This window comes from Stegostoma tigrinum, chromosome 29, assembly GCF_030684315.1.
Source record: "Stegostoma tigrinum isolate sSteTig4 chromosome 29, sSteTig4.hap1, whole genome shotgun sequence".
Lineage (NCBI taxonomy): Eukaryota > Metazoa > Chordata > Chondrichthyes > Orectolobiformes > Stegostomatidae > Stegostoma > Stegostoma tigrinum.
In genome coordinates, this window is record NC_081382.1 from 42,041,583 (window position 1) to 42,065,087 (window position 23,505).

The 23,505-nt window shown below is 43.9% G+C and overlaps 2 protein-coding genes across 12 annotated transcripts in view; one reads left to right on the forward strand and one right to left on the reverse strand.

The window, feature by feature from the left end:
• The window catches only part of sptan1 (spectrin alpha, non-erythrocytic 1), a 110,004-nt gene extending 88,131 nt beyond the window's left edge, over positions 1–21,873 (forward strand). For 5 of the 10 annotated variants that reach the window (XM_059638348.1, XM_059638349.1, XM_048559275.2 and 2 more), the window contains 11 exons: positions 4,941–5,150; positions 5,549–5,845; positions 7,276–7,388; positions 8,562–8,579; positions 9,715–9,777; positions 14,536–14,590; positions 15,245–15,441; positions 15,860–15,913; positions 15,995–16,141; positions 16,673–16,820; positions 21,570–21,873. In XM_059638348.1, coding sequence (XP_059494331.1) covers positions 4,941–5,150; positions 5,549–5,845; positions 7,276–7,388; positions 8,562–8,579; positions 9,715–9,777; positions 14,536–14,590; positions 15,245–15,441; positions 15,860–15,913; positions 15,995–16,141; positions 16,673–16,820; positions 21,570–21,695 — 1,428 coding nt within the window. In that variant the 3' untranslated portion in view covers positions 21,696–21,873. The remainder of the gene's footprint in view (positions 1–4,940; positions 5,151–5,548; positions 5,846–7,275; positions 7,389–8,561; positions 8,580–9,714; positions 9,778–14,535; positions 14,591–15,244; positions 15,442–15,859; positions 15,914–15,994; positions 16,142–16,672; positions 16,821–21,569) is intronic. The other 5 variants (XM_048559269.2, XM_048559271.2, XM_048559274.2 and 2 more) reach the window with 2 other exon arrangements.
• Positions 20,986–23,505, reverse strand: part of dync2i2 (dynein 2 intermediate chain 2) — a 42,171-nt gene continuing 39,651 nt past the window's right edge. Inside the window, exon 7 of one of the 2 annotated variants that reach the window (XM_048559278.2) lies at positions 20,986–22,916. In XM_048559278.2, the coding sequence (XP_048415235.1) occupies positions 22,678–22,916 (239 nt within the window). In that variant the 3' untranslated portion in view covers positions 20,986–22,677. The remainder of the gene's footprint in view (positions 22,917–23,505) is intronic. The other variant, XM_048559277.2, reaches the window with a different exon arrangement.

The window sequence follows — 23,505 nt, forward strand, 5'->3', positions numbered from 1 at the left end:
ATTTCTGATCAGTGATATCTCCCAGTGAGCGATTCAGTGATGGTAACCCAGAAGCTTATCAAGCAGAGGTGGCTAGCTTGTCTCTTTATTGGAGATTATTATTGCCTGGCACTTGTCTGGTGCAAATTTCACTTGCCATTTGTCAGCCCAAGCCTGGATATTGTCCAGATCTTGTTGCATTTGGGCACAGACTGCTTCAGTGTCTGAACAGTTGCAAATGGTGCTGAACACTGTGTGCAATCGTTGGGGAACATCCCCACTTTTGACCATTTTTATAATGGAGGGAAGGTCATTGATGAAGCTGCTGAAGACGGTTGGGCCTAGGACACTACCCTGGGGAACTCCTGCAGAGATGTCCGAGAGCTGAGATGACTGACCTCCAACAAACCTGACACATAGGAAGATGGTCATGGATGACTCTAACCACTGGAGCATTTGCCCTCTGATACCCATTTATTCCAGATTTGCTAGGGCCCTTGATGCCACACTCTGGTCAAGTGCAGCCTTATGTCAGGGGCCATCATTCTTGCCTCACCGCTGGCATTCCGCTCTTTTGTCCATGTTTGAACCAAGGCTGTAATGAGGTCAGCTGTTGAGTGGCCCTGGCAGAACCCAAACTGGGCATCACTGAGCAGGTTAGTGCTTGATAGCACTGTTACTGACCCTTCCATTCGATTGCTGATAACCGACAGTAGACTGATGGGATGGTAAGTGCCTGGGTTGGATTTGTTCTACTTTTTACATACAGGATAGACCAGAGCAATTTTCCACATTGTCAGGTAGATGCAAATGTTGTAACTGTACTGGAAACAGCATGGCTAGGAGAGCAGTAAGTTCTGGAGCACAAGTCTTCTGTACCATTGCTGGAATGTTGTCGGGGCCAAAAGGCTTTGCAGTTAGCAAGTTTTGAGAAGATTTGTAGCTCGGGTTGAGGTTCTGGATGTGAGTTTGCTCGCTGAGCTGGAAGGTTAGTTTTCAGACATTATATTTTTCAAATTAAAAAAAAAGTGACACTTTATTCATAAGATGTACAAAAAATAAAACACTTATACACCTACCCAGTCATGCAAGCCGCTCCGGGTTACCCAGGGGGTACGTACACCAACTAAAAGGGGAAAAAAAAACAAAGAAGAAAAAAAAACAAAGCAAAGAAAATACCCCAGCAGTCGTCACCCCACACAGTCCCAGTTGGCCCCCTGACCAGTTGGGGAAGGCGCCAGCTGGGTCCAGTTACCAGATAGGGCCCTTTTTTCTATTCTGGATGACGGGTTTCATACCGTGGTCTTTCCCCACCATGCCTTGGCGGTGGCTGCCCCAAGCTTTAGCACGTTCCTCAGCACGTGATCCTGGACCTTGGAGTGCGTCAGTCTGCAACACTCGGTCGGGGTCAGTTCTTTCAGCTGGCAGACCAAAGAGCGTCTTTCACCGCATTGATAGTCCTCCAGGCACAGCTGATGTTGGTCTCGGTGAGCGTCCCGGGAAACAGCCTGTAGAGCACAGAGTCCTGCGTCACGGAGCTGCTCGGGACGAACCTCGACAAATACCACTGCATCCCCCTCCAGACCTCCAGCGCATAGGCAGACTCCAGAAGGAGGTGATCGAGGGCAACGTGCGGTGGCACAGAGATTCCGGGCATGCATAAAGGATCTCACTGGCAGAGCCCCTCTCCCCGCCATCCAAGCAGCAATGTCTTTGTCCTTGTTTGAAAGCTCTGGCGGTGAGGCATTCTGCCAAACAACTTTGGCAGTCTGCTTGGGGAACCACACAAAGGGATCTACGCTCCCCTTTTCCCAAAGGGTCTCGAGGATACTGCGTGCTGATCACTGCCTGACGGCCTTGTGATCAAAGGTGTTTCCCTTCAAAAATTTCTCCACGAAGGACAGGGTGGTACGGGACGGTCCAACGTTTCGGAGCGTTCCGCGGCAACGAGGCCAGTCCCATCCTTCGCAACACCGGATACAGGTAGAACCTCAGTAAGTAGTGACACTTGGTGTTTGCGTACTGAGGATCTAAGCACAGCTTGATGCAGCCGCACACAAAGGTAGCCGTCAGGGCGAGCGTGGCGTTCGGTACGCCCTTTCCCCCATTTTCCAGGTCTTTGTACATGGTCTCCTTGCGGACCCGGTCCATCCTCAACCCCCAAGTGAAGTGGAAGATGGCCCGGGTGACCGCAGCGGCGCAGGTCCAGGGAATAGGCCAGGCCTGCGCCACATACAACAGTACCGGAAGCCCCTCGCACCTGACAACCAGGTTCTTACCCGCGATGGAGAGGGACCAGAGTGTCCACCTGCCCAGCTTCTGCTTCAGTTTGGTGATACACTCCTCCCAAGTCTTAGTGCACGCCCCAGCTCCACCGAACCAAACACCCAGCACCTTCAGGTAGTCTGTCCTGATGGTGAAGGGGATGAAGGAGCGGTCGTCCCAGTTCCCAAAGAACACGACCTCGCTCTTACCCCTATTGACTTTGGCACCCAAGGCCAGTTCAAACTGGCCGCAGATGTCCAACAGCCTACTCACCGATCGACGATCGGTGCAGAAGACGGCGACGTCGTCCATGTACAGGGAGGTCTTGACCTGAAGGCCTCCGCTGCCTGGGATAGTCACTCCCTTCCGGCTCACGTCCTTCCTGATGGATGCGGCGAAGGGCTCCACACAGCACACGACCAAGGCAGGAGAGAGCGGGCAGCCCTGCCTGACTCCAGATCTGACGGGAAAACTGCCCGATTCCCACCCGTTGATTGAGACTGTGCTAACGATGTTTGTGTAGAGCAGCCGGATCCATTTGCGGATGCCCTCCCCAAACCCCAATTTGGAGAGGACGTCCCTCATGTAAGCATGAGACCCTGTTGAAGGCCTTCTCCTGGTCCAGGCTGACGAGGCAGGTGTCCACCTGCCTGTCCTGCACGTAGGCGATCGTATCCCTGACGAGCACGAGGCTCTCAGCGATCTTCCTGCCTGGCGCAGCACAGGTTTGGTCAGGGTGAATCACCGACTCCAGGACAGACCTGACCCAGTTGGCTATGACCTTGGCCAGGATTTTGTAGTCCACGTTCAATAGTGAAATTGGACGCCAATTCTTAATTTCTTCCCTCTCCCCCTTCCTCATGGACTTGCACAATTCCCCTGCCTGAAGCGCACTATTGTACACCTCCAGCAGGTCCTGGCCGACCAGGTCCCACAGAGCGACCGGTAAGTCGTCGCTCCCGGGAGTCTTATTCCTCTCAAAGGACTTGAGGGCTCTGGTCAGCTCGTCCAGGAATATTGGCCGGTCCAGCCACTCCCTCGTGCCGTCGTCTAAGACCTCCGTGATAGACGACAGGAACGACTCGGAGGCCGTGCTGTCTGTGGGCTTTGTGTCGTACAGTCCGGCATAGAAGGATCTGCTGATCCTCGATGTCGGGCCGAGACGATGTCACCAAGCCGTCGTCCTCCTTCAGCCGGCTAAGCACCGAGCTCTCTTTGTGCACCTTCTGAAAGAAGAAACGCGAGCACGTCTCGTCCCGCTCCACAGAGCGGACCCTGGACCGGAAGATTATCCTGGAAGCCTCCGTAGCGAAGAGCGAAGCTTGCTAGCCCCTCACCTCGCAGAGGTCCTCAGTGACATCGACCCCCATCAACTGCAGAAGGAGCAGGTTCTGCACCCTTTTCTGGAGTGGCAACAGCTTTCCCCACCTCTCTCTCTTGCCTTCCGAACACCTTTTGACGACAAAGAACCTCTTGATGTTCTCCTTCACCGTCTCCCACCAGTCGCCCGGAGACTCAGAGGGGTTTCACGGTTCTCCAACCGGCGTACTCCCTCTTAAGCTCCTCTATGTTCTCTGGGGTCAACAGTCGTGTTGAGCTTCCACGTCCCCTTGCCAGCCGGTCGTCCTGTAAGTGACAGTCGGCCAGCAGGAGGCAGTGGTCAGAGAAGAACACCAGCTCGACGCCGGTGGACCTGACCAAGAACGCCCGTGACACAAACAGGAAGTCTATCCTTGAGCGAATAGACCCGTCTGGCCGTGACCAGGTGTACCTCCGCTGCGCTCCGTCTGCAGGGATGCTGAGACGTCGAGCAGCTTGGCGTCCTTCACCGTGCCCATCAGGAATCTGGATGTGACGTCCAGTTGACTCGCTCTCTTCACCCCCCTCTCGCAACCACCACCACCACCACCACCCCCCCCCCCCCAGACTGAAGGCCCACCGGTCCAGGCACCGGACCATTTCCCATACCTGCTGAGGTGCAGTATCCCGCACTCCTGTGGAAACAGGAGGTCTGCCCTGACTGTGGTCAGGTAGGCCAACATGGACACACATCTTGTGGTGGACTTGACACTGTGCACATTAATGCTCTCAACTCATACCCCCATTGTGGGCAGTGACCACAGTCCCCTCCAAGTCCAAGGTCCAGCCCCTCCATGCCCATTGCCCGGGCTAACTGCTGGATGCTCTCCGGGCTCAGGAAACAGGCTTCCATCAACAAACACATTGATTTGGAGCCCATCTACCACCCTCTGACAAATAGAACAGGAAATGACATCACCAACCCAAGGAAACCTAACCAGATAAATAGAAAGCGGGACATAACACCAGCGCTTCATCGGAGGCTCACTGATGATGTTACCCAGAATGGTGACGAAACGTCTGAAAACTAACCTTCCAGCTCGGTGAGCAAACTCGCATCCATAAGATTGTATTTATTCATATTTGTGTCCTTTTGATTTTTGCCTAGTTAAAAAATCTCTTTTGTGGATTTTTTTTAAGTAAATACCAGGGTTTTTGTATATTACAAAACTCAGAACTTTACTGGACTCCGCTGAGATGATGACAAGATGTTAAACTTTTAACAGTAATGGATGGGCTGACATGCTTCTCCCAAAAATTTTCACTTTATTTCCACAGGTCCTGCCTTAAATTTATTCATACGGTAGAAAACAAACCTTTTTATTTTGTCTTAACAGGAAACATTTGATGCTGGACTGCAGGCTTTCCAGCAGGAAGGAATCACTAATATTACAGCACTAAAGGACCAGTTACTGGCAGCAAAACACATTCAGTCCAAAGCTATTGAAGCTCGTCATGCTTCACTAATGAAAAGGTGGAATCAGCTTTTGGCCAATTCTGGTGAAAGGAAGAAGAAATTGCTTGAAGCGCAGGAACATTTCAGAAAAGTAAGTAAAGAGGCAGATTGTGTGTGTGTGTGTGTGTGTGTATACCTGTGTGCCGCCTCTGCACAATGCACGGGAGCAACAGGTCAACGTTTCTTTGGCACGTCCTCCCCAAAGCCATGACCATGAGCAGCAGGCAAACTCAGCCACCTGAAAGCTCTCCTCCAAGGCACATGTTATCCTGACTTGGATGTATACTACCATTTATTTATGGCCACTGGGTCAAAATTCTGGCACCTCTTCTCTAATAATGCTATGTGCCTTCACTCATGTACTGCAACAATTCTCAAAAGTGGCTCAGCACCACCTCTTCAAAGTCAATAAATGCTGACCTTGCCTATGTGCCCATGTCTCATGGTTTATTTACTGCTATTATTGAACTGGTGTGTCCTTTCCTACAGCTTGAAGATCTCTTCTTGACCTTTGCAAAGAAAGCTTCAGCGTTTAACAGCTGGTTCGAGAATGCAGAGGAAGACCTTACAGATCCTGTGCGTTGCAACTCTCTGGAGGAGATCAGGGCTCTGCGCGAGGCTCATGAGGCTTTCCGTTCATCCTTGAGCTCAGCTCAGACTGACTTTAACCAGTTGGCTGAGCTTGATCACCAGATCAAGAGCTATCGCATGTTCTCTAACCCCTACACCTGGTTTACTATGGAAGCCCTGGAGGAGACTTGGAGGAACTTGCAGAAAATCATAAAGGTGAGAACTGTGTACTAAAAGTACAAGTAAGTGAGCAGATTATACTGCAAGTCACTGATTTTTCCCTCACTTGCTCTCTCTTGCAAACTCTCCACATTTCTTAGCTAAGATGACAATCTCTGACTTCCTTTTAGCCTTCTGCAGATTCTGTGGCAATCAACTGCTAGAAGGTTAGCAAGTGAGACTTGGCAGTGACTGACTTGACACGTAACTGCATTTGGGATGGTTTCAAGACTGTTTCGCTGCCTCAAAACGGTGGAATGATGGTCGACAAGTGCATGTGTAGGAGATATTTGCAGAGTATCATTCCCCAGATTACTAAGTATTGGACTATCCATTCAAAAATGGGCTTCCAGACATTAAAATTCCCATTACTTTTAGACGTAACTCACTTTTCCAGAATGCCATAAGAAACAGTTCTATAGTAAAATTTACTATGGTAAGGATATTTATAATGCATTTTAGGCTCGACTTGACGGTTCTAATGGTTTAATTGAAATTACTGTGAAGAACCTTTTTTCTTAAACTCAACCAATGGGTATAAGTTCATAGCTCCTTGAAAAGTGGAGTCGCAGGTAGACAGGGTAATGGAAGAAGGTGTTTGGTACTCTCGCCTTTGTTGGTCAGTACATTGAACCTAGGAATTGGGGATAGCATGTTGCAGCTCTACAGGTTGTTAGGTAGGCCACTTTTGGAATACTGTTCAATTCTGGTCTCCCTGTTGTAGGAAAGATGTTGTTAAACTTGAAAGGGTTCAGAAAAGAATTACAAGGTCGTTACCAGGTTTGGGGTATGTGGAGAGGGTGAATAAATTGGGGCTATCCTCCCTTGAGCATTGGAGGCTGAGGGATGAACTTTTTTGTAGAGGTATATAAAATCCACGAGGGATGTGGATAGAATGAATAGCCGAGGTCTTTTCCCCAGGGTAGGGGAGCCCAAAACTAGAGGGCATAGCTTTAAGGTGAGCGGGGAAGGATTTAAAAGGGACCTGAGGAATAACCTTTTAACTCAGAAGGTGGCAAATGGGACTAGATTAATATATCTGTTCAGCATGGATGAGTTGGACTGAAGGGTTCGCTTCCATGCTGTACAAGTCTGACTCTATCCTCTTCTTAGATTACTTCCTGTAATTCAGATTAAATGTCAACTGTTTCTTCTTAATCTTTTCACACTTTTTAATTAGCCTTCAAATTAAAACAGTCCTGATTTGGATTCACCAGTCTGTACCATGGCAGTTTATTCAATTTCAGGTTCACCCTTTCTTTGGTGTGTGAACAGTCTTAGAGCTGATTTATCGCTGAGCTAGGGGATGATGTGGCGTGACCTCACAGCTTTGTATTAGTTAGAATTTTTGGTAAACCCGAGAATCATGGACACAGCTTAGTTACTCTCTGCTGTAGCACTAAAATGCTTAATCGGTTATTTGACAGGAACGAGAACTGGAATTGCAGAAGGAACAGAGACGCCAGGAAGAGAATGATAAATTACGTCAGGAATTTGCACAACATGCAAATGCCTTCCATCAGTGGCTACAAGAAACCAGGTGAAGCATCCCTAAAGTATAGTGCACAGAGTTCTGAGCAGTGATTGCATTGTGAAGATTTAGGCTTGTAGTATTTCACATGTCAAAGAAACTATTTTCTCTGGCGGGAGCAAGGGGCTATCAGATCATTACAATTAGAGTTTACCCATTCAGGAGCAATGTCGAGAAATATCAATAAAAAGGGTGGTGGAAATCTGAAGCTCTCCCTCTTTTTTTTACCCCAAAAATGCTGCTGAGACTGGGTATCTTTTACAAATTTCACAACTGGCTGATACGATGTTCTTGAGTAAACATTATACATGTTGTGAAACCAAGGTGGATAGATGAACTTGATACAGAGTAGCCATTAATTAATTGAATGACAGTAACAGATTATTTGGATGAATGGCTACTTCCTGTTCCTACGTATAGAATCAGCAGTCATTGTGTAAGTTTACAAATGAAGAAAAGTCAGTAACTGCTGATAAGCTTCTTGACAGCATGGTACAAGCATGGGGTCTGATCCAGCCCTTGACTGCTGGCAGCACTGCACTTTTAAAGCAGGTAGTATTGGCTGGAATTCCCTCAATCTTTTCCCTTGACCCAGCCAATTGTAGGAACTCATCGTTACCTTGGATGAGTCCTTTTGGGTCATCCTCAGGGATAAAACAGTAGTTCTTTTTACCCCAGCACTTTATAAACATTTTGTTCTTAAACATTTCTGTTTAAAAATAATTGTAGGATTTATTTTGATCCTGGTGAACCAGAAATTTCATTTAGAAAGAGGCACCATGGCGCCATGTCCCTGTGAAGTGCCAGTGTCTGTTAATTCCACATGGAACAGTGTACTCTTGCCTTATTTCCCTGCTCTTTACCCTCAGCATTTCTTTCATACCTGCTTTACTGTTGTGGTTGACTCTGCTTCACCAGCAGTAATAATGCATTCTATATTCAAATAGACTTTCTGGCATGGAAAAAGTCCTTTCTAGCTTCTAAAATGCTAGTAACTTTATTTTATTAAATGTCTTTGTTCAGTCATGTAACTGACGTCTTTGAAGTGATGGTTACTGATGTTTGTTGCATTTTGATGAAATTACTTTGATGCTGATTAATGAATTTTGTTGTTCTCTCCTCTCTTTGTGCCATTTGGAATTTCTTCTCTCCTGCTGCCTGATGCTTGGATGCTCTCAACAGGACATACCTACTGGATGGGTTAATATTGCCTTTTGTTTTGTACTTTGCTGTGATCACATCTGCCTCTTTCTTGCTGCAGTCTTTTATTTGTTTACTCTCACTTGAATTTCGGTTTGATGGGTGATAGGTTTATGATTCCAGCAGAAGTGTGCTGGAAATCAAACTCCCTTACTCCATAAGCTGTACCAAAGTTTAAATGTCACTTTCAATGAGCATGTTCAATGTTCTTTCAAACAAAAAGGACTTTTTTAACCAGGCTTATTAAAAACCATGTGGTGAGTTTCAAATAAATTTATTTTTAAGTGATAGTTTGGGAAACAAAGATGCTAATTTCCTCTTGAGAATCTTTAAATTTAATGATTGTTAATGACCACATACTCACTAGGAGAATGAATATTGATACAAAATCTGCATACTGTGTACACTGGAAATGTGGAATAAATGTTTTTTTTTAAATGCTAGAAACACTAACAGGCAGTGTCAGTGGAGGAGAAACAGTTAATATTTCTTGTTGATGGCCTTTCATCAGGACTGATTATCAATCCTGAAATGTTCCTTTTTTTTTGTTTTTTTAGCCCTCTATGGTTACTGCCTGACCAGAGTTATTTCCAGCATCTTCTTTGTCAGGGAGAACGAACATGGGAACTGAGTGGGCTAAAAGTTGCAAGATGTTAGTTATGTCCCGTTTTCTGAACTGCTGGGTTAAAATGGGAGATCATAGAAATTTTAGTGCTGAATGGTTGAGACTATACGTTGATTTATGTTTCCTTAATACTTCCACAATCCTGGCAATCCTTGGAAACTTGACTCGTTTATGGCTTTTCCCTGAAAATTCCCAATGCTTATTGTAAATTTATGTACAATGTGCAAGAGCTTGAACTAGGAGTTTGGGAATCCAGGGAGTTGGGAGTATTGCCCAATAAATACAGGGTGATGAGTGAATGGTACTTAAACCGGGACAGATTGAAGATGAACATTTAAAGCATTATGATTGTGTGTAGACTCTGCAAACTTTTATGGTGTGATTTTTTTTTGAGTCAAAGACTCATGTTTTTACAGCAATAGCAAGCAAAAGTTGTGTTTTAACATTGTCTTTGGTTCAGAGATTATTTTTATATTTTACTTTTCAACCTCATCTTCTTTTTCCTGTTAGTATAGCATATCGTCGTGTCATTCATGTCTATCAGTATGAAGTTGGGGATGATCTGGCTGGAAGGTTCTTCTTTCTTTCCTACTGGTTTTTCTGTCTTCTTTGTAATGTACATTCAATTGGAATGAGCTTGACTACAGTACTAACATCACTGCCATTGGCTCACAGCTTCCATAGTAAATCATTCAAGGGCCAGGCTTGTTGTATGAAAGAAATAGTACGCTTTGCTAGGTATAATTGCATGTGGTAACAATGGGTCATAGTTGTCTTGCTGGAGTGAGAAATGAGGGATGATTGAACTTGGGTTGTGTCTCATGGAGGCTTGATGTGGGTGTTCAAGTCTTTTTTTCTCTCCCCACCCCCCCTTCTCTCCTGAAGGCATTGACTCCTTCCTGGAGATCCCTCCACCTTGCAAGTGGTTAATATGATTATCTGCGTGTTCCTTAGCTACTGATTTGCATTGTATTTCAAGAACTAATTTGTGCTGCCAAGAATACATGAACATGCAGTTCAATCAGCAGTAGTTCTGTCGCTAAGAATTGGGAACAAAATTGATGTTGAGGCCAGTTTGGAAAGCACCTAATACCACTTGGCTGAAGTTGAGTCAATCAGAGATTGAATCTGGTATCCTGCTCATGCAGTTCACTATACCCAGATTCAAGGGTGATAATAGTTATGTTTCTTGTTAATGGCTTATAGCTTCCAGAACCCAGGTGGCACTTGAACAGCTATCTTCCCTGAAATGTGCCCCATGAGACTTAATTTGTTTCAAGGTTTGTTCATCCCATATTGTTTGTTTTCACACTGCTAGAGACTGAGGGCAGATTTGTACATGTCTCGCTGGAGATTCAAAACTAAATCAGCATTCTGCACTCTTGATTTCCTTCTGTGCCTCTTTGATGCAAAGCTTCATTTGTACCATTGTGTTCTAAACCTGGAATGGTGATACTTCTCTTTGCACTTTGAGCTTCAAGATGTTTAGTACAGATGATAGCTCTGTTACTTTAAAGATTTGAATTAACTTCAATAAACCTTTTTATAAAGATAATACTCAATGTTAAAACATTCACAGTCTAAACTAGAATCCCTGTGTAAGCAGACTTGTGCTTTGATGGATCAAAAGCCCTGTAAATCCAATGTAATCGGGCAGATTCTTGGATCTATGAGTGATTCCTTTGCCGTAACTGAATTCTTGGAAAGACAGGGCCTTTTGGATAGCCAGAAAGCCACTAGACCAAACAATTAAAGTTGTTGCTTCTGAATGATGACTGGTTTATAGTTTAGGTTTTGTTTAGTGAAGAGATGTGATGGTTGTGTTGCCATATCGGTTGTTTATGAATCTGGTAATTGCTGTAAAGTTGTATTTCAACACAGTGTCCATGATCACTGAGGAGCTACTTGTTAAACTAGTTCCCAAAGCAGTCAGTAACCTAGCTTCAACTTCACAGGAAGTGTTCGTGTTCTAACTTTAGTTAATAATGTATTAAAGAATTTTTACTGAACTGTCACAACCTCCTTTTTAAAGACAAATAACTTTTGGAAAACAAAATGTGTCATCATTAAGACATTGACTTTAACAAAATATTAAAATCACTGACTAAATCTGTCTGTCGTAGGAAACAGCTACTTTAACCATGGAATTAAATGTCATCCCTATTTTTAACACATTTGACAAATGCAGCTCATGTATATGTTGCAGTCCTAAAACATAAACCTCATCATTATAAATGAACTTTAAAAGTAATTGTCTAGAATGCGGAGGGATTCTGTTAAAATAACACAGCTGAATTTACACGAGTTGGGATATACACCATTTGAAACATTTTAAAATCAATCTATGTTCTGTTTCCTTTTTTAATTGGAGACTGCTTTTGAGTTGTAAAGCAGTGTGTTTATTTTTACAGAACTGTTGATGCTGAATAGGTTTGTGTGAGTCTTGTTGCCAGAATGTAATATTTTATCTAGCTTGCATTTAAATTTAACACAGAAGCAACTGTTGCAACTGGTAGCCCAACAAAGCGAAATTTGTAGACTTGAGATTAACTCCAGACGTCAGACAAGTAAGAATTCTTAAATGTTCACATACTTTTTTTAAGAAAAAAAATCAGCATTTTTTTTCTGCCTCTCCCACATGATTTTTTTTCTTCATCTTCTATGCTTTGGACACCAAGTAATTTGCAGTTGCTTTACACGGTGTCCTAGTAATTGACTACCATTCGCTTATTGTTATAACATGGCTGAGGTTAGAAACTGGATAAAATGGAGGAATTTTGTTTCCATTCAAGTGTTTTAAAGGAATCAACATGTTCTGTCACATGTGACACAACTTTATGCAGAAGACCATTCGTCCCAAGTTGGTAGCATTAATTCTGCATCTGATCATTGAATGAATATAAGATTAACTCTTAATATTACATCCTCCCTCTACTTGCCTGCAGCCATATTCCTAAGAATACTAATTTAACAGCTGTCAAATATGTTTACAATTGTTGGTTCCTGAATTGTTCCGTTAAGCTGTTGTCTATTGCTGAAGATCTTTTGATGTGCACAGAAACATTTAAAACAATACGGTTCTCATAACTGAAGAACAAGAAAGGAGGAACAGAGACAGAAGTTGCTGGAAAAGCTCAGCAATTCAGGCAGCGTCTGTGGGGGGGAGGAAAAAAAAATCAGTTAACATTTTGGGTCTAGTGACCTTTCCTCAACTGATGGTAGCTAGGAAAATGTCAGTTTATATGAAGAAGATAGCGTGGGAGGAGCAAAGACCTGAGTGTCCCCACCCACCACCACCCCGCTGTTTGGCTGAGCATGTTCTTGCCCTCAACAGCTTCTCTTTTTTAATTCCTCTCATTTTCTTCAGGTCAGAACAGTAGCACTGGGTACCCGCGTGGGCCCCAGTTATACCTGTCTCTTTCATGGGGGATGCGAAACATTCCTTGTTCCAGTCCTAATCCCACAACTCTTTCTCTGACTGCATCAATTGATACCATTGGTGCTGCTTCCCCCTCTTGTCTGGAATTGGAAAAGTTCATTGATTTTTTTGCCTCCAGTTTCCACGCTGCCTTCACTTTTGCCAGATCTATTTCTCTGTTTCTGATTCTGGGCACAAAAAGCCTGCTGACTCCCACAGCTACGTGGACTATACATTGTTGCACCCTGCTTCCAGTAAAGACCTCATTCCATTCTCCTGTTCCTCCATCTCTGCATTTGTTTCAATTGAGGCCAAATTTGACAAGGCAGCCTCTGAAATGTTTACTTTCTTCCTCAACCAAGGATTCCCCAGCACCATTGAGAACTGGGTCCCAACCATCTCCTGCACTTCTCTTCCCTCCTGCAACAGCAGTATGGTTCTCCTTGTCCTCCCCTACCATCACACCTCCCCTCCCTTGCCTGCCTTCTGCAGGGACCATTCCCTGTGGGACACCCTGATCTGCTCTTTCTTCAGTCCCATGGCACCTACCCCGCAACCACTGACGGTGTAACACCCTACCCATTTACCACCTCCTTGGTATCCAAGGGCCCAAACATACTTGCCAGGTGAAGCAACATTTCACCTGCGCTTCCACAATCTAGTCTATTGTATCCGCTGCTCACGATATGGTCTCCTCTGCACGTGGGAAGCAAAACATAGACTGGGTAACTGCTTCATAGAACATTTATGGTCTACCCACAAAAAAGACCCTGACTTCCAGTTGCCTTCCCCTTTAACACAGCATCCTGTTCCCTGGTCAACATCTGTCTCAGGCTTGCTGTAGTGTTCCAGTGAAGTTCAGCACAAGATGGAAGAACAACACCTTTTTCCGGTTGGGGACTCTGCAGCCCTCTGGGCTCAGTATAGAGTTCAATAATTATAGGGCCTAAATTTGCATGCCTACCCCATACACCAGGCTATTACACACTAAAGGTCCCCATTTAACAGCTATTCACCCTCCCCAGTCAGATTGTTATCCACTCCTTCATCTGTCCAACTGCTCTGCTGTCTCTCGGGCTCTATCCCCACTATCATGTACTCCTGTTGCCCCCACCCCAAACCCTATCTTCTACATATAAACCAGCATTTTCGTAGCTACTGTCAGTTCTGAAGAAGGGTCACTGGACCTGAAATATTAACTCTGATCTCCCCTCCGCCCACCACCATAGGTGCCACCAGACCTACTGAGCTTTTCCAGCAACTTCTGTTTTTGTTCCTGATTTATAGCCTCTGCAGTTCTTTCAGAATTTTAACAAGAAAGAAAGGCTTGAAAGCAGAAGCAAAGTGGTACCTCAGTCCATGTACAGTACGCTCTGCATCAAGATGTGACAAGGGGCTCAAGAGATTTTTGTCTTTTTTTTCAGAGCTCCCTCTTTTATTAGAGAAGATAATTTATGCCCCAGATTGCAACATTGTGGAGGATGTTAAACTTAACTGTTGCTTTCTGGGTCCAAATTGATTTAATAATTCTCAGCTATAATGACTGACAGTCCTGAATGCTAAACTGAGGATCATGTTGACATTGAGCTGATTAGTCACTGTCACTTCAGATAACCTGCATCTAATTTTAACCTGCATAGGTTGAAAGCCTATTAAATATCTATTTCACAGGGGTGCAAGGAACTTGTACCTGTTGCTACAGTTTGTTTAATTCTGTTAATAATCAGACATTTCTGATTTTTAACTGAGTAACCAAACTGTAATCTGCCCTTGGGTTCTGTTAGCAGTTCACACTTCTGTGAGCATGAAATCTTCACCAGGACCTTTTTTTTAAATAAAACTCTACCCAAAAGATCTAACTACAGCAAATTGTTCCTTGTGATTATTTTTTAATTGTATTCAATCTGATTCAGGTCTTGCATGGTGGAGGAGTCTGGAACACTTGAATCACAGCTTGAGGCAACCAAGGTAATTCACCATTCTTGCTTATTCATATAAAGCATTGAAAGGTAAGATTCCCATTACTAGCGAGGAGGGAATGCCTGAATTTAAATTTGGAAAGACTACATTCTAACTGAAGTTCTTTTAAATGAGAAGTTTTTGAGTACAAATAGTGAAAGGTTACTTGGTGAATTACTGACATGACAAAAATTGCAGAGCATTACTAGAGGAAAGACAGAAAAAGCACAGAGGGTTGTTTTAAAATATTTTAATTTCATAAGTACTTAATGATGATTATACGGAATGTAGGGATTGGGAAAAGAAAATGGGATTAAAGTAGATAATGCCACTCGCAGGAAATATGTTCCTCCTATACTTAGTTTCATTACATCGTACAAGTTTATTTTGCTGCTAAAATGATCACTGACTACTCAAAATTTGAGTATAATGTGTTTCAATTTAAACCATATTCAATTAAAATCCAACACACGGAAACCATGTGATACATTCACTTCAATATCAAGCAGCTGAAACACGTTTTAGAGAAACTGAACACCAGTTTGATTCTTGTGTTAGAATTATTGATTCAGGAAAGAAAGTGGAGAAAATGTTTGATATTGTATTGTAATGATTTTTGCTAACTTTTTAAAAGATTTGACTGCAATATCTATTTGATCACAGAGAAAGCATCAGGAGATTCGGGCAATGAGAAGTCAGCTGAAAAAGATTGAAGATCTTGGGGCCGCTATGGAGGAAGCCTTGATCTTAGACAACAAATACACAGAGCACAGCACTGTAGGACTGGCACAGCAATGGGACCAACTGGATCAACTTGGAATGAGAATGCAACATAACTTGGAGCAGCAGATACAGGCCAGGTATCACCAGTAGTTGAAACTGCACTACTGGAATATACATCATTTGGGCTTGAGTGATTTAAAATCAGATATCTTAGTGGCTCAGCCCATTAATGTTCTGCGTCCTCTGGTCATCTTTGTTCCTTTTTTTGTTTTTGGTTTGCAATTTCTATAGGGTAGAATCATAGGCTTCCTTCTATTCTATGACCAGTCTAAAATCTTGTTTTTATTGGCTCTTATCAACCTGCCCTTCAACCTTCAAAACTTATACCCTTGCCCTCCTAACCCTGCAGCCCCTATAGAATTTATTGTTTTGGTAGAGGATCAGTAAGGCATCCATTTGAACTCCAACTACCCTAATTTTCCACTCGCATCAGCTGTATATTTGGGAAATCTATCTGTTTGTGAAATCCTGTTGATGCATTTGTTTACTTTATAGGAACACAACTGGTGTAACTGAAGAAGCCCTGAAAGAATTTAGTATGATGTTCAAGTAAGTGAGTTCATATTTGATGAACGTTTTTGTGTAAGAGGTTGCCAATGTAGAATAACATTGTGTTTTCCTTTCCCCAAGACACTTTGACAAAGACAAGTCTGGACGTCTGAACCATCAGGAATTCAAATCATGCTTGCGCTCATTGGGTTATGACTTACCGATGGTAGAGGAAGGAGAACCAGACCCTGAATTTGAGGCTATTCTGGATGCTGTTGACCCCAACCGGTGAGACGAACATGCCCTAAAATAAATCCTAGTATAAAGAGATGTCCACAACAGTGTGTGATGGCTCAGATAAAGACATTATCAGCTTGAATCTGCCCAAGTTTTCTGGTTCTGGTCACTGTAACAGTAAGAATGTCAGTCTGTATTTTGGGAGGGAAAGTTGGCTAAGGTTTTCTGTACTCCTGATCTGCTTATCTGCAATGTATCTAATTCGATGATGCATCTCACTGTGGAATAGCTTGTTAACACACTGCCTTGGCTCTCCTGTAATTAATGGGTTTGGGAAAGAGGTTTACTTTTGAAGCTTGTATACAAGCCGCACATCTTGATATGCTCTGGGATGACTATATGAAGCATTTAATTATTGAACTTAAATCTCTGAACAATGTTTAACTATTTTGGGTATCAAGAGTGATGAATGTTCCTCCTCAGTTTAACTTGCTGAAAATATAGTAGCTAAGTCAAATGGTTTTTGATTTTATAAAACAGAATGTTACCTCACTTTTTCTGTTTGCTTCATTTGGATTGCAGAGATGGATATGTGTCACTACAGGAATACATGGCTTTCATGATCAGCAGAGAAACAGAAAATGTTAAGTCTAGTGAGGAGATTGAGAGTGCTTTCCGTGCCCTCAGCTCAGAAGGAAAACCGTTTGTCACACGTGAAGAACTCTATCAGGTAATCAGATATCAGATTTTCTGGTTGAGCAGCAGCACGAGTGGGAGCTTGGAGCAGGACCCTGTCGGCAAGCCGGTGAGTCGCTGTTTTTGAATCTTTAAAAAGCTTACCTCGTGAATAGGCGGAGGTACGCTGAGCAGGAGCGGATACCAGACTGGTGAGTGAGTGAGGTAATTTATTTGTGGTTGCGTTACCCGAAACACTACCTGGGCAGTGTCTCCCACCCATCCTCCTCCTCTAACCAAAACAAAAGGTTCTGTGTGCCTGATTGGTAAGGTAACAAGTTTATTTTTTATTCTTTTATTTTTTAAGTCTTGGGAATGTAGAATAATGGGAATGGAGGTCAGGGCAGTTGAATGTTCCTCCTGCAGAATGTGGGAGGTAAGGGTCACCACTAGTGTCCCTGCTGACTACATCTGTGGGAAATGCACCCAACTCCAGCTCCTTGAAAACCGCGTTAGGGAACTGGAACTGGAGCTGGAGCTGGATGAACTTCGGATCATTCAGGAGGCAGAGGGGGTTATTGAGAGGAGTTACAGGGAGGTATTCACTCCTCGGGTACAGGAAAAAGGCAGAGGGGTTACAGTCAGGGGACAGAAAGGGAACCGGCGGCAGTGCAGGGATCCCCTGTGGCCATTCCCCTCAACAATAAGTATACTGTTGGGGAGGGGGTGGACTTAGCAGGGGAAAGCAGTGGGGCACAGGTCTCTGGCACAGAGTCTGTCCCTGCTGCTCAGAAGGGAAGGGGGAAGAGGAGCAGAGCATTAGTCATTGGGGACTCCATAGTTAGGGGGACAGATGGGAGGTTCTGTGGGGACGAGAGAGACTCACGGTTGGTGTGTTGCCTCCCGGGTGCCAGGGTGCATGATGTCTCTGATCGTGTTTTTGGGATCCTTAGGGGGAGGGGGAGCAGCCCCAAGTCGTGGTCCACATTGGCACCAATGACATAGGTAGGAAGAGATGGGGATTTAAGGCAGAAATTCAGGGAGCTAGGATGGAAGCTGAGAGCTAGGACGAACGGAGTTATTGTCTCTGGTTTGTTGTCTGTGCCACGTGCTAGTGAGGCGAGGAATAGGGAGAGAGAGGAGTTGAACACGTGGCTACAGGGATGGTGCAGGAGGGAGGGTTTTGGATTATTGGATAATTGGGGCTCTTTCTGGGGTATGTGGGACCTCTACAAGCAAGATGGTCTTCACCTGAACCAGAGGGGTGCCAATATCCTGGGGGAAAATTTGCTAAGGTTATTCGGGTGGGTTAAACTAATTCAGCAGGGGGTTGGGTTGAATTATAGTTCGAGTACAGAAAAGGTTGAGAGTAGGGTGGTCCGAAATAAAGTTTCAGGGATGCAAGATGGCACCGGCAAGCAAGAAGTTGGTTTGAAGTGTGTCTACTTCAATGCCAGGAGCGTCCGGAATAAGGTGGGTGAACTTGCAGCATGGGTTAGTACCTGGGACTTCGATGTTGTGGCCATTTCGGAGACATGGATAGAGCAGGGACAGGAATGGTTGTTCCGGGATTTAGATGTTTCAGTAAGAACAGAGAAGATGGTAAAAGAGGGGGAGGTGTGGCATTGTTGGTCAAGGACAGTATTACAGTTGCAGAAAGGATGTTTGGGGACTTGTAAATTGAGGTAGTATGGGCTGAGGTTAGAAACAGGAAAGGAGAGGTCACCCTGTTGGGAGTTTTCTATAGGCCTCCGAATAGTTCCAGAGATGTAGAGGAAAGGATAGCAAAGATGATTCTCGATAGGAGTGAGAGAGACAGGGTAGTTGTCATGGGGGACTCCAACTTTCCAAATATTGACTGGGAACACTGTAGTTCGAGTACGATACATGGGTCAGTTTTTGTCCAGTGTGTGCAGGAGGGCTTCCTGACACAGTATGTAGATAGGCCAACAAGGGGCGAAGCCACATTAGACTTGGTACTGGGTAATGAGCCTGGCCAGGTGTTAGATTTGGAAGTAGGTGAGCACTTTGGTGATCGCGATCACAATTCTGTTATGTTTACTTTAGTGATGGAAAGGGATAGGTGTATACCACTGGGCAAGAGTTATAGCTGGGGGAAAGGCAATTACGATGAGATTAGGCAAGATTTAGGGAGCATAGGATGGGGAAGGAAACTGCAGGGGATGGGCACATTAGAAATGTGGAGCTTATTCAAGGAAAAGCTACTGTGTTCTAGATAGGCATGTACCTGTCAGGCAGGGAGGAAGCTGTAGAGCGCAGGAGCTGTGGTTTACAAAGGAGATGGAATCTCTGGTCAAGAGGAAGAAGGCGGGCTTATGTTAGGATGAGATGTGAAGGCTTGGGGTGCTTGAGGGCTACCAGGTAGCCAGGAAAGACCTAAAGAGACAGCTCAGAAGAGCCAGGAGGAGACATGAGAAGTTGTTGGCGGATAGGATCAGGGTAAACCCTAAGGCTTTCTATAGGTATTTAAGGAATAAAAGAATGACGAAAGTAAGATTAGGCCCAATCAAGGATAGTAGTGGTAAGTTGTGTGTGGAGTCAGATGAGATAGGGGAAGCACTAAAGGAATATTTTTCAACAGTATTCACTCTAGAAAATGACAACGTTGTCAAGGAGAATACTGAGATACAGGCTACTAGATTAGGTGGGATTGACGTTCACAAGAGGTATTAGAAATCCTACAGAGGGTGAAGATAGATAAGTCCCCTGGGCCGGATGAGATTTATCCTAGGATCCTCTGGGAAGCCAGGGAGGAGATTGCCGAGCCTTTGGCATTGATCTTTAACTCGTCATTGTCTACAGGAATAGTGCCAGATGACTGGAGGATAGCAAATGTGGTTCCCCTGTTCAAGAAGGGGAGTAGAGACAACCCTGGTAATTATAGACCAGTGAGCCTTACCCCAGTTGTTGGTAGAGTGTTGTAAAAGGTTATAAGGGATAGGATTTATAATCATCTAGAAAAGAATAAATTGACTAGGGATAGTCAGCAGGGAAGGGAAGGTCGTGCCTCACAAACTTTATTGAGTTCTTTGAGAAGGTGACCAAACAGGTAGATGAGAGTAAACCGGATGATGTGGTGTATATGGATTTCAGCAAGGTGTTCGATAAGGCTCCCCACATTAGGCTATTGTACAAAATGCGGAGGAACGGAATTGTGGGTGATATAGCAATTTGGATCGGAAATTGGCTTGCTGAAAGAAGACAGAGGGTGGTAGTTGATGAGAAATGTTCATCCTGGAGACCAGTTACTAGTGGTGTACCGCAAAAGTCGGTGTTAGGTCCACTGCTGTTGTTCATTTTTATAAATGACCTGGATGAGGGTGTAGAAGGTTGGGTTAGTAAATTTGCAGACGACACTAAGGTCTGTGGAGTTGTGGATAGTGACGAAGGATGGGGTAGGTTGCTGAGAGATGGCGAATGGAGTTTAATGCAGACAAGTGTGAGATGATGCACTTTTAGTAGGAGTAACCGGAAGGCAGAGTACAGGGCTAATGGTAAGATTCTTAGTAGTGTAGATGAGCAGAGAGATCTAGGTGTCCATGTACACAGATCCTTGAAAGTTGCCACCCAGGTTGACAGGGCTATTAGGAAGGCGTACAGTGTTTTAGCTTTTATTAATAGAGGGATCAAGTTCTGGAACCAAGAGGTTATGTTGAAGCTGTACAAAACTCTGGTGCGGCTGCACTTGGAGTATTGCGTACAGTTCTGGTCACTGCATTATAAGAAGGATGTGGAAGCTTTGGAACGGGTGCAGAGGAGATTTACAAGGATGTTGCCTGGTATGGAGGGAAGTTCTTACAAGGAAAGCTGAGGGACTTGAGGCTGTTTTCATTAGAGAAGAAGGTTGAGAGGTGACTTAATTGAGACACATTAAAATAATCAGAGGGTTAAATAGGTTGGATAGGGAGAGCCTTTTTCCTAGGATGGTGACGGCGAGCACGAGGGGGCATAGCTTTAAATTGAGGGGTGAAAGATATAGGACAGATGTCAGAGGTAGTTTCTTTACTCAGTAGTAAGGGAATGGAACGCTTTGCCTGCAACGGTAGTAGATTTGCCAACTTTAGGTACACTTAAGTCGTCATTGGACACGCATGTGGATGTACATGGAATAGTGTAGGTTAGATGGGCTTGAGATTGGGGTGACCGGTCGGCACAACGTCGAGGGCCGAAGGGCCTGTGCTGTAATGTTCTATGCTCTATGTAATGCAGCAACTGTTTAAAGGTTATTTTTATGGTCATTGGTTGTAGTAAGGAAATGAGTGGAGGGTTACTGAGGAATAAAATGTTGCATCTTGCAATTCACAGGCTATATAGTGATGACTTTAGTCCAACAACTGATGTCACATTTACATGACGTGGAAGCTCATGGCCTTATGGTATTATTGCTGTGCTGTTAATCCAGAAACCCCAGATAATGTTCAGGGGACCTGGGTTTGAGTCCCACCATGGCAGATGGTGGAATTTGAATTCAATAAATATCTGGAATTAAGAGTCTAATGATGACCATGAATTGGAAAAACCCAACTAGTTCACTAATCCCCTTTTTAAGGAAGGAAACTGCTGTCCTGAATTCATCTGGCCTTCGTGACTCCAGACCTACAGCAATGTGGTTGACTCTGAACTGCCCTCTGGGTAATTACGGATGGGTAATAAACAGTGCCTGGCTAGCAATACCCTCATCTCATGAATGAATAAAGAAAAATCACAGCCAGTGTGTTTTGTAAATTAGCAGTAACACCACTTGGTGTACATAACCAATGTATTCCAATTGTTTTGTTTCTAGAACCTGTCAAGGGAGCAAGCTGATTACTGCCTCTCGCACATGAAGCCATACACAGATGGCAAAGGCAGAGAGATTCCTTCAGCCTTCGACTATGTGGAATTCACACGATCATTGTTTGTGAACTAGAAGCTACCAAATCAGCCTATTATCTGCTAATGTTAGCTCTGCATGTCTATCTTTGTGCAACTATAAATAGTCAGACATCAGTAAAATGGCTTGCTTTTGTGCTTTGCTTGGAAAATTTTTATTCCTCTAATTGTTGATGCAGTGTGCTCAATAAACACTAATTCAAACTGGCCTATGATTTACAGTTGTTCATAGTGATTTGATTCTGCTGTCATTCTCTATTTATCTATCCCCTGCTCACCAAAATAGGAACTAAATTACTTTAACTAATTATCCAGATTTTTTTAAAGCTGAAATTTTTCAGGAATGAAGTCTTGCTCCTGTACTTCTAATTGGAATTCACTTTAACAGAAATGCTGTTGGCTCTTTGAATTCCATATGCTGCATGTGCAAAGCAGCATTCATTGGACATGTGCTCAAGGTCAGCAGCTGGCTACTGCAAAAGCAGTCACAGCAGTAATGCTGATCTGGGAAGTGAAAGGCTATTCCAGACTAAAACTATGGTGCTGCAGTGCAAATACGTGTATGTTTATAAAGTGAGAAATGAATCCCTGCCCATGCAGCTACTCCCAAGGTACACAGTGTTCCTTCGAAGATCACTAGTTAGCTACACCACAAATGTAATGTTGCACATGTTTGTGGTTAATCTCAGTTTGTTATTAGTTGCTATTGAGGCTTGCTTAGCTTATTTGATCAATTTGCTTTTACTGCACCTGAAAAGGAAAGTGAGCATGTATCTGCAATCCTGCCAGATATTTCATGGACCAGGGAAGGTTTTTTTTAGTTCAATTTACAAGTCATGCATTAAACAAACGTATTTCTCATTCCTTCTGGTGTTAAACTTTTTATTTCGCAATCTTTTAAAGCATTTTTTTGTATACCCTGAATCAACCTATATTTATAAAAACTAAACACCAAGAAGATTAAGCAGAAAATTCCTCTAGCTCCTCCTTTAGAAATTCTCCAGCCAAACCATTTTCTGTCAATCTACTGCTTCGTTGGCAAACTGTTCAAGTAGAGAAATTTCCCTTGATCCTTCCTTGGTCAGTTCAGCACTCAACTGCCAGATTTTCACACTTCCTTCTGCATTACCAGCTGCAAGTAGCTCAGGTCGCTTGGGGTTAAATGCCAAACAGTACACTGGTTTCCTTTCTGTATTCTGCTCAATAGAGACTGTTGGACGGAGAGAGCTGTGCCCAAGGTCAAAAATCAACACAGTTCCTAGGGGGGTGGGGGGGGGGGGAGGGGAGAAGGAGGAGAGGAGAAAGTTGTCACTCGAAGTTTAAAAAACCCTCCTCCCAACAATTTTCCCACTATCCATTTCAGATAATAGATCAGTGCTTCACACTTATTGAAGTCATTAAAGACTAAACATATTTCAAAGCAGAATCTCTGTTTCCACTGACACTGGCCCAGATTTATGACAATTGTTCCATGAATGTTTATTTCAGCTTGTTTATATTTATGCAAGCCATGGCATAAAGTATGTATTAAAACCGCACCAGTGAGTCAAAGCTAATTTAACATGAAGCAGCTCCCAGGATAAATCATTATAAGCTGCTCCATAAGTGACATTTTAATGATTGGAATTCTACCTCCCTCTCACTAGATAGAGTTTAGAGTCAAGGCAGCTGAAGACACACCTAAGAATGATGCAGTGGTGAACATCACAAATGTAGAAAAGGGCAGAAATGAAAGACACCAGAGATCCTAGGTGGTATTAGAACTGCAGAAGGTCAACAGGAACAAGGGCATAGTAGAGTTTGAAAACAAAGCTGAGAATTTAATAAAGCACAGCGAGCTCAGTACG